At 38.5% G+C, this 16706-nt stretch overlaps 1 protein-coding gene across 1 annotated transcript in view; it reads left to right on the forward strand.

The window, feature by feature from the left end:
* The first annotated feature begins 16051 nt into the window (after nucleotides 1-16051).
* BDP1 (B double prime 1, subunit of RNA polymerase III transcription initiation factor IIIB) overlaps nucleotides 16052-16706 on the forward strand; it is a 107188-nt gene continuing 106533 nt past the window's right edge. Inside the window, exons 1-2 of the mRNA XM_044680712.1 lie at nucleotides 16052-16210; nucleotides 16304-16519. Coding sequence (XP_044536647.1) covers nucleotides 16052-16210; nucleotides 16304-16519 — 375 coding nt within the window. The remainder of the gene's footprint in view (nucleotides 16211-16303; nucleotides 16520-16706) is intronic.

Here is a 16706-nt window from a genome sequence, read left to right on the forward strand (position 1 = left end):
TTTTCCCTTTGAAGACTTAGCACCCTCTTGACAAGAATGTCTGAAGTTTTTCTTGGCAAAATGGTCATATCTTGTCATATCTTGTATCCCTCCATTCTATAAATTAATAGTGGGGTTCACCAAGGTCATCCCATAGTTTCAGAGACCAATGAGAGCCTCAGAAACTCTTGTATATATTCTAAGACACTGACGGCACACAAACTTTCTTTGGCAAAGATAGTATCTACAGGAAATTCTACTATTTTTTCCACAAACACTATATATCTGTTGAATTATCCAGCTGTTTCCAGAAAAATGAATTTTGCCTCAACCACAAAGAATGGGGGGATTATCTAGAGATAGATTCAGATTAAGGCAGAGAGCCCAATCTCTTCCTAGGTGTTAGGAATTTTCCTGAATGAAGATTTGGCAATTGTGACTGAAGTCAAGACTTTTTATCAACTCCCCTCCCCAACAACCATACCAAAAGCCAAAAATTATAGAACCAAGAGGATCTTAATGGGATATCATATTGTACCCCAAGGCTTAAAAAGAGTTATTACTACTATGAAAGGATGTTATGAATTCATTGTCTGCCAAGAGTCAGAAGGAATGTTTTACCACCAATCAGCTGAAGTCAGGATTGGTCACTGGAATGATCAGATCCTGCAAAGATTTCTTCTAAGCTCTACCCAAAAAGTATGGAATTAGGAAGACTTCCTCCTTCAGAAAAGCACTTGAAAAACTTATCCAAGTGAGAAAGGACTTCCAAAAATAAAGTACAAGAAAGGAGTTAGGATTAGCATATAAGCCATTATCAAACCTTGCTTAGTTTAGAAAGTTATCTTAATAAGAGCTTCATTCAGGGAGCCAAGAATCTTGGCAGGAGTAACCTTTGTTGTAACATGGGCTTGATATTTCATGATTTTATTCAAAATATATTAGGGCAGTGATGGGAAACCTATGGCTTGGGTGTCACAGATGGCATGCAGAGTGTTCTCAATGGGCACTCTCCCCTCACCCCCAAATTTGTTACTAGAAAGGCAGAGGAACTTGGGCAGAGCTGCTCCCCTCCCCCCTCCACCTTGCCTGACAACATTCCCCACCCTCTCCACTTCTGCCAAGCAATAGTGATCATGAAATTAAATCTGCCCAGCCCATCTTTAATCTAATCACCAAAGGTGAGAACATCTCCATTTAATTCACAAGTTGGAAGGTCTGTGACAGTGCAGAAGTGAGAGACAATCAAAATTTACTGACTGCCTCCTGGGCAGTCCTAAGAAAAGCATCTGTTGTGATTGGACATGTAAACTAAGGGGAAGGCATTGGAAGTGATGCAAAAGAAGCCCTTTTAAAAGAGTGACAACTTCCAGTCAGTTCAGTTGGAGTTAGTTTCAATCAGCTCTCTTTGGCCTGGGACTGGACCTGAAGAAGCTCTGGCTAGGATCTTGACCTTGGTGAGACTGTTCTTAAATCTTTCCCTTAGAAGAGTGGTTCCCAAGCTTTTTTGGCCTACCGCCCCCTTTCCAGAAAAAATATTACTTGGCACCCCTGGAAATTAATTTTTTTTATTTTAATAGCAATTAATAGGAAAGATAAATGCACCTGTGGCCATCACTGCCTCCCTGGATCACTGCAGCACCCACCAGGGGGTGGTGGCGCCCGCTTTGGGAATCACTGCCTTAGAATTTCATATGGCGAGTGAAGAAGCCTGATTACCTTAGCCTCTCTGGAGGTATCAGCCTCCCAGAGGCTCCCTTGATTGGGAGAAGCCCTTGTGGCTAAAACCCCTTGTTAATTGACTTTTAGGCTCTCTGGCTGGGACCTCTGGAGCCCTAACAGAGTAAAGTCAGGGATTGAGTAAATAGTCTAGTTCAGTGATTCCCAAAGTGGGCGCCACATGCTGCAGTGATCCAGGGAGGCAGTGATGGCCACAGGTGCATTTATCTTTCCTAATTGCTATTAAAATAAAAAAAATAGTTTCCAGGGGTGCCAAGTAATATTTTTTCTGGCGGTAGGCCAAAAAAGCTTGGGAGCCACTCTTCTAAGGGAAAGATTTAAGAACAGTCTCACCAAGGTCAAGATCCTAGCCAGAGCTTCTTCAGGTCCAGTCCCAGGCCAAAGAGAGCTGATTGAAACTAACTCCAACTGAACTGACTGGAAGTTGTCACTCTTTTAAAAGGGCTTCTTTTGCATCACTTCCAATGCCTTCCCCTTAGTTTACATGTCCAATCACAACAGATGCTTTTCTTAGGACTGCCCAGGAGGCAGTCAGTAAATTTTGATTGTCTCTCACTTCTGCACTGTCACAGACCTTCCAACTTGTGAATTAAATGGAGATGTTCTCACCTTTGGTGATTAGATTAAAGATGGGCTGGGCAGATTTAATTTCATGATCACTATTGCTTGGCAGAAGTGGAGAGGGTGGGGAATGTTGTCAGGCAAGGTGGAGGGGGGAGGGGAGCAGCTCTGCCCAAGTTCCTCTGCCTTTCTAGTAACAAATTTGGGGGTGAGGGGAGAGTGCCCATTGAGAACACTCTGCATGCCATCTGTGACACCCATGCCATAGGTTTCCCATCACTGCCCTAATATATTTTGAATAAAATCATGAAATATCAAGCCCATGTTACAACAAAGGTTACTCCTGCCAAGATTCTTGGCTCCCTGAATGAAGCTCTTATTAAGATAACTTTCTAAACTAAGCAAGGTTTGATAATGGCTTATATGCTAATCCTAACTCCTTTCTTGTACTTTATTTTTGGAAGTCCTTTCTCACTTGGATAAGTTTTTCAAGTGCTTTTTTGAAGGAGGAAGTCTTCCTAATTCCATACTTTTTCTGGAAAGGGGGCAGTAGGCCAAAAAAAGTTTGGGAACCACTGGTCTAGTTCTTTAAGCTAGATCTCTTACTCTACCCTCACTTCATCTCTCTACTTCTACTTTCTCATATTTTGTAAATAAATTACTAAAATCATTTTAGAATTGAGATCATTTCAATTCTTGGTGACCACACCTTTAAATATTAATATCCAGCCAAAAAAACCCCTTTTCCCTTTTATACAACCAAATAGGAGCACATAGAGGGTAAGGTGGGTGGCTCACATGTGGCAGAGCCAGAGGTGAGGAGAGTGCTTGAGCCACTCCCCTTCCCCTCTCTACACTCCCTAAGGACATTCCTCATTTCACCTGTTCCTTGCTTGCCCAGCAGTGCAATGGGAGCACTTCCTCCCTCCCCTATATGTGGCAAGGGCATATCCAACACGTGGTGGTGGAGAGGGGCACGGCAAGCAGTCTCTGAGGGGGCAGGCACAGCACTTCATCTCTAAAAGGTTCACTATCACTGGATTTTAAAAACACCATATAGGCTGGGGTTTTTAAATGAACTAAGGTGATCAGATTTAAAATGAGTTACTTATTAACAATAACAATGTTGCCCATGTTCTAAAGAAGTTCTTTTCCCATTGAGGAACTGAAATAGCCACTGAATACTTTTTGCAAACTTGGCAACAGAAACATTCAACCTTCAGGGAGAATTAGGTATGATTGATTCTAAAGTCACTGAGCAGCACTTCTTGATCCATCTCCAGGACTTCAGAATGTTATTTTTAACCCCAGCTTGTATGGCCTTTAGATCAAGAATAACTTCTCATGTTGATAGGTTTGTTGTACCTAGCTGACAAAACTGGTCATTATTTTAAGCAATAACTTCAGAGAACATGTGACTGAATCAGTATCTACTGAACCAACATCTTGGAGAGATTTTTTATTTAAGTATACATTTGTTGGAGATATTTATGGCTCCTGAATATCCTCTGGGAAAAGTGGACATAGATTAGAGCAGTGTTGGCAAACCTTTTAGAGATCGCATACCCAAAATGCACCTTCAAGCCATCTGTAAGCTGTTTCCCCTTTCCCATTACCCCAGAGAGTGAAGGAAGGAAGTTATTGAATTGGTCTGCTGAGTAGAGGGACAGGGCATGCAACATATATCCTCAAGCATGGTGGAGAGGGGGAACTGAGCAGCCCCCTCCTTCACGTGGGGGCATGCATGCCTCATCTTTACCAACAGAGGATTAGAGAAATTTCTATGTAAAGAAATCTTCTTTAGGATTTTCCTACATCTGCTCCAAGCTCTGCCAAATGGAGGATTCTATGAAATTTTAAGGTTTCCCAATGCCAAGATACCCAGTACTATCCAAGAACCCACATCCGGGATAATAAGGAACTCTTTTAAGTAACATATTCTGCAGCAACCCAACCTTTTAAGCCTACAGGGGTTCCACCAGAGATTACCTAGAGAGAACCAAACACCTGGGGATAGTTCTCCCCCAAATATTCACAAACTCTGGGCAAAGACTGAAAATCTGTTAGATATTGGCAGGACATTCATATGTGAGACCTGTGAATACTTAGAGTGTTTGTCTTGTGCAGAGCACACATAATTTAGAGAAGGCAAAAACTATGTCTGTAGATGCGCACCCAGAACATCTTGCCCTTCATCTTACCATAGCATACTTATCCCAAAGCAACCCTCTCTGGCAAGGGAACTGAATTCAAATCAATATCACCATTGCCATAGATTTATTTCCCATGCCAGTGGTTTCCCAGAGAAATACATTCTTTCCTGATCACCACTTCCCTATATATATTCTCTTCTCATTAGAACAACCTTTTTGAGGACAGCTCGCTCTCATTTTTCTATTTGTAGCCACAGCACTTAGCACAACTCTTGGCACTTAATGTTTAATAAAGACTTTTCATTCATCCATTTATTCACTCCATGCTCTCAAAAAGCTTTGTAAATGGCAGTAGGGCAGGGACAGGGGTGGGAGGGAAATTTAAATAAGCAGCCTCTCATTTGTATTAGCTTAAGAATCTTGTGGCTGTATGATTTGTGGTAAGAATAGTCCCAGAAAAGAGTAACCAGGTTAAGAATATGGTTCCAGGATAATACTTGAATTACAATTTCAAGTGTGTGTATTGTTATAGTTACCTTAAGTGTGTTATTATTTTAATCATAGATTAAATTAAATCATAGATTAAATTAAAATAAAAATTAATCATAGATCAAACTAAATTAAAAAAACAAATAATAATCTATTAATCCTAGGTGTCTGAATCTATTTTTATAATGTACTTTACATCAAATTAATTCATGTAAGAGGCTACAGGGACCAGGTCACTCAAAGTCATGGACGACAGGAGCCCTTTGATGACTGGAGCCTTATGGGCCAGGGACCCTGCAAGGAAGCCTAGGTCAAAAGTGTTCTGACCTGTCTGTGATCTATAAGTCACTATTACTCATGTCAAGAGTGACCCCTGTAAGTCTTTATCCCCACTCTGTAAGTTTCTCTTTTTGCCTTTAAAAACCTATAAATGTCAATAATCAGGGTCTCAGATTCAACTGGGGAATGTGCAGATCATTGGCCCTGTGGTTTCTCTGTCATAATAAAGCCAGGTCTTTGCTCAGAAGGGTCTTCCAGCATTTATTTTTTACTGGAAGGGATATATATTGCACATAATAAATCAAACCAGAAATATTTCTTGAGCAATTCAACATTTTTAAAAAAATTGATTTTTATTGATCTTTATATTACTTGAAATTTCTCAGTACCATTTCCTTTCCCCCCTCCTTGGGAGCCATTCCATAGAACAAATCTTTTTTTTTTTAAGAAAAAGAAGGGGGAAAAAAATCATCAAAACTTATCAGTACATTAAAAAAAATCTGAAAATCCATGAACCTTCCACTTGTGCAAAGGAGTGGAGTTGGGGTATCTCCTCATATTTCCACTTTGGGGCTATGATTTCAAAAAACATTTACTAAGAACTTGCTATACCATAGGCCAGTGATTCCCAAAGTGGGTGCTACCGTCCCCTGGGGGGTGCTGCAGTGATCCAGGGAGCGGTAATGGCCACACTTTTTTAAAAAAAAATTTTTTTTTCTCATTTTAAACCCTTAACTTCTGTGTATTGACTTATAGGTGGAAGAGTGGTAAGGGTAGGCAATGGGGGTCAAGTGACTTGCCCAGGGTCACACAGCTGGGAAGTGTCTGAGGCCGGATTTGAACCTAGGACCTCCTGTCTCTAGGCCTGGCTCTCAATCCACTGAGCTACCCAGCTGCCCCCCCACACTTTTTTTGTATTACATTCTATTCTGAGTTCAATAAATAGTTTCATAATTTCCAGGGGGCGCTAAATAATATTTTTTCTGGAAAGGGGGCAGTAGGCCAAAAAAGTTTGGGAACCACTGCCCTAGTCTTACAGTTGAAAATTTGCCTTCAATCAATCAATAAATACTTACTAAATACTTACTATGTGTCTGGCACTATGTTAAGTGCAGATACAAAGACAAAAATGAAACAAGTCTTTGCCATCAAGTTACTTACATTCTATTGAGAGAGACATTATGTATATATATGTTGCTGTTGAGTCATTTCAGTCTTGTCTGACTCTGTATGACCTTATTTGGGGTTTTATTGGCAAAGATACTAGAATGGTATGACATTTCCTTGTCTAGTTCATTTTACAGATGAAGAAACTGAGGCAGACATAGGTTAAATGACTTGCCCAGGGTTACACAAGTGTCTGAAACTAGATTTAAACTCATGTCTTCCTGACTCCAGGCCTGTTGCATCCACTGTGCTACCCAGCTGCAGTAGAAAAGCATAGAGATGGGAAATGCTGAGTTGTGTATAATCAGTAGTAAGGCTTTTAACTTAATTCTATTCATTTTTCACAACAGTTTGGTGAAGTGGGTTTTAAAGATGAGGAAAATGGGGGTCAGAGAGCCCCCCAAAACTTGTTCAAGGTCACAAGCCTAATAGAATGGCAGAGTTAGGGCACAAAGATGAAGTTTCTGGTCTCAGAATTAATCAGCATATATTATTGTTTGAATATACAATTCTAATTTTTTTTTATTTTGTTCAGTAGATAAGGACTATATGTTGGGAGAAAACATTTGGCATTCACTAAGTTCCAAAAGTTGGGAATGAAGACAATTTTTCTATCTGTGCAATGAATCATGGGAAGCCTTTAGTTTAATGTTATAAAGTGTAATAAATACTACGGTTTTTAACTATTCAGTTGTCAGAAACTTTTGAGGTACATCCATAATGACTTAAACAGATTATGTATTAGGTATTAAATGGATGTTGGGGTTGGAAAACGGGGAAAGGCAAGAAATCTAACCAATATAGACCAGAAGGATCAAGGTACAGTTCTGCTTATAACATTTCCCTTGTCTCCAAAACCTAGAGAAGAAAAAGCATCCAGGAGGAGAAGTTGGTCAATTATGTCAAAAGCAGCAGTTGAGAAGGCTAAGGAATGAGAAAAGACTGTAAGATTGGACAATTAAGAAAAATTAAATGAAGAAATCAATCCCTATTAAATTTCTTTATCCCTGTCTGGTGAGATGTTATCAAATACTAATTTTGTTATCTAACATTACATTCTGACAATAAGCATTCCATCTATGTTTTCTTCAAGTCATTGATAAAAATGGTATATAGAACAGGGCCAAGGTCTGAGCCCTGTGATACTCTTATCTTCCTTTAGATCAGTGGTGTGAAGCTTAATTAGAAACTAATCTCTTCAAGGTGCATGTTGACTTATCCATGTCATATTGTATTTTTAGGCAGCTAGGTGGTACTGTGGATAGAGTGCTAGGCCTGGGTCAGGAAGGCCAAGGTTCAAATCTAGCCTCAGACACTAAACAGATGTGAGATCCTGGGCAAGTCACTTACTTTTGTTTACTTCAGTTTCCTCATCTATAAAATGAGCTGAAGAAGGAAATGAATCACTTCTGTAATTTTGCAAGAAAAACACAAAAAAGAGGTTGTGAAGAATTGAACATGCCTGAAAAATGACTGAACAACAAGAAAAAAAGAATTTTACTTTTCTACTGCAAGGCCAAATGAAATAATTATATAAAATGCTCTGTAAACTTAAAGTATCATATAAATTATTATTATTAAATATTCAATACTATTATAGACAGTGGGGAAGCACATAATTTTTTAAAATTAAAATTAGTCTGGTAATTTATGGATTAAAAATGCTTTATTCTCCATATCATGTACTTAAAAATACATAGAAAGATGGTCAAAGTAAACATGAAATAACATGTTTTTTTTTTACAGTCAAGAAATTTATTATATATTTTAATAGCCAAGAAGCATTATGACATATATAGGAATCAGATTACAGATTTGTTAGAGGAGAGTACAATAAAAAGCTAGAAGAATAAAAATATGGCATGAAATTAACATGACAACAACTGATACCTAGGGAATTAGATACGAATGGACAAAAGTATCTCTCAAGATTACTGTATAGATAAAATATTTGTAAACTATTATTACCATTATAGTTGTTACTGCTTCTACTGCTACTAAAGGCAGTTAGTGATACAGTAGATTAGAGTGCTGGGTCCAAAGTCTGGAAGATTTGAGCATAAATCCAGCCTCAGACACTGTGTGAACTCACACAAATCACTTAATTGCTGTCTGCCTCAGTTTTCTCAAATGTAAAATGGGATAATAGTACTCACCTTCCAAGGTTGTTGTAAGGATCAAAGGAGAAGCTATCTATAAAGTACTGAGCACTGTGTCTGGTACACAGTAGATGCTATATATATGTTTATTCTCTTTATTACTATCTGTGTGATCCTGGGCAAGTGACTTAACTTCCCTGGGCCTATTTTCTCATTGTAGGAAATAATGGGACTAACTAGCTTTTTAGGATCCTTCTGGGTCTCATTTTAGTTCTATGTCTCTTTCCTTTCTATATAAAATTTTCATGAGTATTTTCCCACATCAGTCATAGGCATCCTTAATGAGACTTTCAGAAAGGAAAGGTGGCTTTTACTTCTGGTCTTCCACTGAAGACCACATCTTTAACATCCTACAATTAACTGAAAGATGTAGAGAATATAACTCCCTACTGTACTTACTGTTTGTGGACTATAAAAAAGCATTTGATTTGTTAGAGCCAAACACTGCCTCCAAAAAGTGTACTCCAATGCTGTGTCTAACACTTTCCTCCAAGAAGTGGCTTCCCATGCACACATGGTTATACAAGATTTCTGAAAAATACAACAGAAATAACCATGTTCAATGAGTCTTTAATCATTAATATCAGATAAAGCATAGAATAGGAAAATGTCACTGGTCATAACTTTTTACCACTGCCACAAGTAAGATCTACTTCAGAGTTTTGAGTTAAGGAGGGATTCTTTATTTGGAGTGATATCCTCCAGGTGCTACTGGTTTTAGATGACATTGTCTGGAACACTATAGAGTAGGGGTTGGCAATGTATGGCTCTTTCTGCAGGAGCCATAAAGTCAATTTTTTTTTCTTTTTTTTTTTTTTAAACCCTTGTACTTTGGTGTATTGTCTCATAGGTGGAAGATTGGTAAGGGTGGGCAATGGGGGTCAAGTGACTTGCCCAGGGTCACACAGCTGGGAAGTGGCTGAGGCCGGGTTTGAACCTAGGACCTCCTGTCTCTAGGCCTGACTCTCACTCCACTGAGCTACCCAGTTGCCCCAGTCAATTTCTTTTCAGGTGCTGTTACAGGAGCGCACACTGTGAGCACTGTACGGCTCTCACAAAATTACATTTTAAAAAATGTGGCATTTATGGCTCTCACAGCCAAAAAGGTTGCTGACCCCTGCTATAGAGCAATATTTACCAAACTTTTTTGGTCTACTTCCCCCTTTCTAGAAAAAATATTACTTAGTGCCCTCCTGGAAATTATGAAACTATTTATTGAACTCAGAATAGAACGTAATACAAAAAAAGTGTGGCCACCCCCCCACTCCTCTGGACCCACCCACCAGGGGGGCAGTAGCGCCCACTTTGGGAATCACTGCTATAGAGGAAGAGATATATAACAGTTTCAAAGAGGATAACCTAATTATCTAAGCAGGAAAAACCACGTGAATGACAAATATCTATTGTCTGAAATATGATATGTTGTTTAATGGACAATTATGGAGTTTACCAATCATTATATGTATTCTGAAAAGATACTGCAAATGGACGACATGTTGGACCTAGAATAAATAGAAGAGTAGATTACATCATCTTAGGGAGTTGCATAGTTCATTTCTTGATTACAAACTTCTCCCAGAAACAAAATCTCATTTTCTTCATGCCAATATTACATGGCTGTGAAACTTGGAAATTCCAAAGAATTAAAAATGTTTTTTTTGCTGCCTAGACGGAAATGGAAAGGTATATGGTATGAGTGAGAAAGATGGGATGGTCCCATCAAAAGTGGGAGGAATAACCTGTGTGCTTCAAAGGTATCCTCGCAATATAAGAAGAAAGGAAGGACTCTAGCATGTTGGTTAGATCCCCTAAGTTAAATTTATAGGAGGGCATCAAGAAGCCTGGCACAAAATGGATAGGGTTGGATAGGTTGTGATCTGTATTGTTGGAAAGAATAACTGCACTGATGAAATCACAGATATATTTTAGTAATCTAGTGGAAATTCAACATAATTAAAAAATTATTATTAAGAGAAAACTATTTGGAAAGCACTATTAAAACTTTAGTTAGGAAACCAGTGGCCTATGTGTGAAGTGACAAAATGTTTTGACAGGAGAACCAAAAAAATTTAGAGAACTATGGAAAGGATTTGGTAATGGAAATGGAGAGAAAAGGAATGGTATAAGAAATCCTCAGGATCTGTAAGTTCACTTTCTGTACCCTTCCATAGTTTCCCATCATTTGTAATTATTGCTCATGCCTTACTATAAATACACCAAAGTGGCCCAATATAAAAGAGACTTCCCCAAGTCTTTCATTTTTTTTTTTTTAAATTTTAAACCCTTAACTTCTGTGCATTGACTCATAGGTGGAAGAGTGGTAAGGGTAGGCAATGGGGGTCAAGTGACTTGCCCAGGGTCACACAGCTGGGAAGTATCTGAGGCCGGATTTGAACCTAGGACCTCCTGTCTCTAGGCCTGGCTCTCAATCCACTGAACTACCCAGCTGCCCAAGTCTTTCATTTTTGATCAGTGACTAACATACCTTTATGGTCATATTCTTTTTTTTTTAACCCCTTACCTTCCACCTTAGAATCAATACTACATATTTGTTTCAAGGCAATAGAGTGGTAAAGGCTAGGCAGTGGGGTTTAAATGACTTGCCCAGGGTCACACAAGTAGGAAGTGTCTGGGTTTGAACCTAGGACCTCCCGTCTCTAGGCCTGGTTCTCAATCCATTGAGCTACCCAGCTGCCCCTTGGTCATATATATACTTGATATTCTCTTTTAGATATTTTCTTGCAATATAATAACTAATGATACTCTCTAGTCATCTTATACCTATTATGTTTCTTTCCTTTGTCCTTTGGGCTTAAAGTTTTAAATTTTTCCAAGATTGATATTCTTTGAATCAGAACTATATATTATTACTAGAGAAATACAGATATTAAAGAGATGGACTTTTACAAATAGCAGCAGTGAGATAGTGAATTCACTGAAAGATTTCCCGAACAAAAATAAGTCCCATTTCCCCTTTCTATTTAAATCTATTTCCAGCTAATTTTCCATCTGCAACCCACACTTGTCAAAAATATAGCTGACTGATTTAATTCAGTGAGCTTGCTGTTCTTTCCATTCTATAATCTGAGCCTTTTCGTTCACTTACATTTTCCAAGTGTGGATGGATGGTTGGATCATTCTCCATTGCATTATTGTGGATTTTAACTTACTAAAGAGGTTCTGTTGTGTGTTCTGGAGGCTTGATTCAATGCATATAATTTCATTGGCAAAAAGGAATGTTTAGGGAATTAATCAGTAATCATTACATATCTTATATGATGCTGGGAAATACCTTTAGTATCCAGATCTATCTTCTTTAGCATCTCACCTGATGCCACTGCTCATTTTATATAAATGTATCTCTTCTGTCACATCTACTATGGAATCTTCTATAATTCTGAGTCATATGCGGCATACCTTGAGGATAATTTTCAAGGCTGCATTTCAATTTTCCAAATAAAATGAATCCTTAAAATGAACAAAGAGAGGGAGTTTACACTTTCCAATCAGCCATATGACATTAGTGATCTGCTATAGAAAATAATCTATGGTTGCTGTCTTTTAATCTATGAATATTTTTGTTGAAAATACCCATAACATTTTAATAGATTAAAGTATGTAGGCTTGTTAATTGCCAATATCTCCTATTTTTTTTGTTGATGGTATAAAAATATTTGTTTTCATTTAAAAATAATTCTTTTCCTTAAGAAATCTTTACAATTAACCTCTGGTTCTTTTAAATTTAAAAGTTCTTGGCACAGTTTCACATATGTACTCATCTGGTTGTTCTTTCTGGCTTTATCTTTGAGGAAATAGAAATATTATTTAAAAAAATTTTTGTTTTGATGTTCTGTAGATTTTCTGACCTGTTGGAGTCCTTGCTCTTGTCCAGTGGGATCATTCAAACAACTATAACTGAGAAAATACCTTTTTCTATTTCCTGGCAGAAAAGAAACAGTTGGGAAGGGAGAATCCTTGTTCCTATGGCCAGGGCTCTGGAGATGGGGGAGGCAAAGAAGTTTTCCTATCTTCCTCAATTGATATTCTGAATACACTTCTTAAAATATATTAATGTTGTTATTTATGGATGTTATCAATATACAATCATTTACTGAGTACCTATTATGTGGTCAAGACTGTGTCAGGTTCTGGGAATAACAGTAGAAAATATTCTCTGTCCTCAAGAAGCTTAAATTTTATATGGAGAAACAATTATGCATTTATAAAATTATATATGAGATATGTAAAATATGTACAAGGAATTTTTTTTGGAGGGGGGAGGGTTCTACTTTCATATTGTTATTGTTCAGTCCTTTCAGTCTGGCTCTTCATGATCCTATTTGGGGTTTTCTTGACAAAGGTATTAAGAATGGTTTGCCACTTCCTTCTTTACATTTTTTACAGATGAGGAACTGAGGCCAACAGAGCTACATGACTTGCCCAGAGCTGCATAGCTGGTAAGTACTAAGATAGGATTTGAACTCAGAAAGATGAGTCTTTTGACTTCTGGCCCCACACTGTCCACTAACCCCCAATTCTTTTATTAGTATAGTAGTATTCTTGAGCTAAATGGGTTTAAAGGCTGACCAGGAAACATGACCACTATATTGTTTTATGAGAAAATTAAATCAGGCGTCTAAACAACCAATTTAGAGATGAACATTTGGAACATAACCTGTTTTTAAGTTCCAGCCTTTTTGAATATAAGCCTTGACTCTTTTATTAAATAATATTCAGAGGCATTGGGTAGCATGGTAGATAGAACACTGTGTCTAAAGTCAGGAAATCCTGAGTTTAAGTTCAGTTTTAGATATTTATTTATAAGTTGAATGACCGTGAGAAAGTCACTTAAAAAGTCACTTAACCTTTTTTTTGCCTCAATTGCAAAATGGGGCTAAAAATAGCACTTATATTTTAGAGCTGTTAAGATCAAATGTGATTTTTGCAAAAAGCACTTAATACAGAGCTTAGGACCTAGTAGGTGCTATATAAATGTTTATTCTCTTCCTACCTTTCTTTCTTCAATATCATATATTTCCTTTTAAAAACTATTTATACATTTTGATATTTTTTATTATAAAAATTTCTTTTATTATCCCTCTTTTCTTCCCCAAAGGGAGCTATCAAATATAACAAAGAATGTTTTTTTCAAAGAAAAAAAAAAAGAAAAATCAGCAAAATCAATACATGAAAAAAGTCTGAAAATATATGCAATATACTACTCCTATGGACTTTCCACCTTTAGAAAGGAGTGGGATGTGTCTTTTAATATTCTTTGTATTTAAAAAAATTAATTTTTGATTGTTTTGTTTTATACTATTTTAGTCATAGTGTGGATTGTTTTCTTGGCTCTGCTTCCTTTACATCAGATTGTGTGTGCCATGTTTATCTGTATTTATTAATCGTTTCTTGTTTCACAATAATATTCCATTACATCCATGTACCACAATTTAACCATTCCCAATTAACAGACATGTACTTTGTCATTTATTTCTTTTGTATCTCTTAGAACACGTACAACAGTGCTATGTGGTTAACAGAATGTCAGGGCTAAAGAGGGTTCTTGGAGATGATCTAGTCCAGTAGTTCCCAAACTGTTTTGGCCTACCACCCCCTTTCCAGAAAAAAATATTACTTAGTGTCCCTGGAAATTAATTTTTTAAAAATGTTAATAACAATAGGAAAAATAAATGCACCTGTGGCCATCACTGCACCCACCCTGGATCACTGCAGCACCCACCAGAGGGCAGTGGCACCCACTTTGGGAATCACTGATCTAGTCCAAGACCCTCATTTTTAGAAAAGGGAAGTGTTTTTAGTTCAGAGTAACAGTGACATGCTAAATCTGGGCTCATGTAGGTAATAGGTATATATTAAAAATGTATTAACTTGAATGAGAATATTTTCTCCTCATTATTCTTTGATGATTTGACAGTGCTAAGAAAATTTGGATTCAATGAAGATATAAATATATGGATCTTTACAGCTCTAAAAAGTCCATGACTAGCGCCTAGGCTGTAATCAAATGGTGCTTTTAATAGGGCGACACTACCTCTAAACCTCACATCCCATTAATTTACTTATATGCCTACTCTGAGTTCCCTACATGCACCTATTCAGTTACCTGAATAAAAATTTCATTTTTTGCCTGGACCAAGGAAGTTAAATAATATGCCAAGGATCATTGAGCAAATTATTGTCAGAACTCATGACTAGAATTTAGCTTTCCTGAATATTAGCCCAGTGTCTTTTTGTCTATATCCCTAGCTATTAGTAAAAATCAAAAGATAGAAGAAAGTAAAGCAAGATGAAGTAAAGAATATATAATAGCTCACATTTGTGGAGTGCTTTCTGGTTTACAAAGTATATTTCTCATACAAACTCTGTGAAGTAATGTTTCTCTAGAAAGAACTTAAAACAACTATTCAATATTGAAGATTAGTCGTAGGTTGCTTGGGCCAAAGGTCTTTTCCTTGACTATCAAACTTTCCCTCATATTTAGCCATGTCGTCTTAGCCTTTCCATATCCAGAGCCTGTCCTACCAATACCTCCAGAATCCCCATTCAATCATTAATCATTTGTCCTTCAAATTAGACTTATGTTCTCTTACTGGAAATGACTGTTTTTGGTACTTAACTTTTCATTTATTGTTACTTCCTTCCAATGGAATGCCAGCTCCATGAAGGCTGGAGCTATTTCTTTTTGCCTCTGTATTCCCAGTGCTTAACATAGTACCTGGTTTACAGTAGGCCATTAATTACACCTGTTGAGTTGAAATGAATGATTATCTTTGAATACCCAGAGTAGGAGTCTGTAAAATTAAAATTAAAAAACAAAAACCACCAACAAATGAATAGTTGGTTCAAGTTCCTTCTTTTTTAAAAAATTAATTTTTAAGAATTCTAAACTTACCAAATAAAGTGAGCATTTTCTTCTTATATATTGGGGAACAGGAGTGCAATGTACATGAAACAACAAATACTAAGAGCTATTCTCCAACATATCAATCACTGGTCAAAAGATTTGAAAAGTTATCCAAAGAGGAAATGGATCGGTAAGTTCCTTCTACAGAATTAGCATTACCTACTTTACAGAATTGGTATGAAAAAGGTATTTTTTAAACTGCAAAGTACTATACAAACCTGAACTATGATTCATATGCTCCACTGAAACTCTATTCTGACACTTCATCAAAGAATGGAAGTTGTTACTTCTGATTTTTCCAAAACTGTTTTAGACAAATATAAACGTTAGGAATATAAACTTCCAAATTTAACATCTACAACTGCTCCCAATACAAAGTCTTTTCTGTGGAATACAACTTCGTTTGGAGGGGCTCCTCTAAGATAATTTCTTTGGGCCTCAGGAACTCCTGGAGACAATTTACAAAGAGAAAAGAAGAGGCTGATGATTAGCAAAAGAGGCTGCCCAAAGCGGTGAAATCGGGGAAGTCTGAAGAACTGTACATTTTTGTTCTCCCTTTCCCATCCCTCATACCTATAGAGGTCCTAGGCGGGTGTAACATGACCCATTATCCTGGGGAGTTCATCCTGCCGGACTTGGTCTTGACCCCAGTCAGTGGGCAGGCTGCCATTCTGGACACAGTGAAGGGCGAGGAGAGAAGAGCGAAATGGTACCGAAACCCAGCCAAGCCTCAGGCCTGGCCCGCCTCTCTTCCTCTGGTTTCCATAGGTCGGTCGCCAGCTTAGTTCATTCATGGTCTTGGGGAAATGGGCGTCTGTTTTTTTCACTTTTATTCTTTCCCTCGGGATTAGTCAGCCGCTGGGAGTCCAGACTCAGGCGCCCGGCCACAGACTCCCTGGTCCCTAAGCAACCGAAAAGCAGCCGCAGCCCGAGCCCAGAAACCCGGGGGTGACCACAACTACGGGCGCTGTGCGGCTGACGTCATCGCGCCTGCGTCCCCGCGCGCCGCGATGACGCCAAGCGCCGGTCCGGGCTGTCTGCCTGCGGGCCCCCGAGCTGGAGGGACGGTAACCCGCCCGCCCGCCCGCCTGCCGCGGCCCGGAGCGGGGACATGAGGAAGAGGCGGCGGCGGGAGGCAGACGGAGGCGGGGCCGCCCGGCGGCGATAGCAGCGCCCCTGGGGGTGGCAGGTGTAGCTCCGGGGCAGGGGCGTCACGTCGTAGCCCCTGCTTCCCAGTCAGTGGCCCGGGCCGCG

This window comes from Gracilinanus agilis, chromosome 1 (assembly GCF_016433145.1).
Source record: "Gracilinanus agilis isolate LMUSP501 chromosome 1, AgileGrace, whole genome shotgun sequence".
NCBI lineage: Eukaryota > Metazoa > Chordata > Mammalia > Didelphimorphia > Didelphidae > Gracilinanus > Gracilinanus agilis.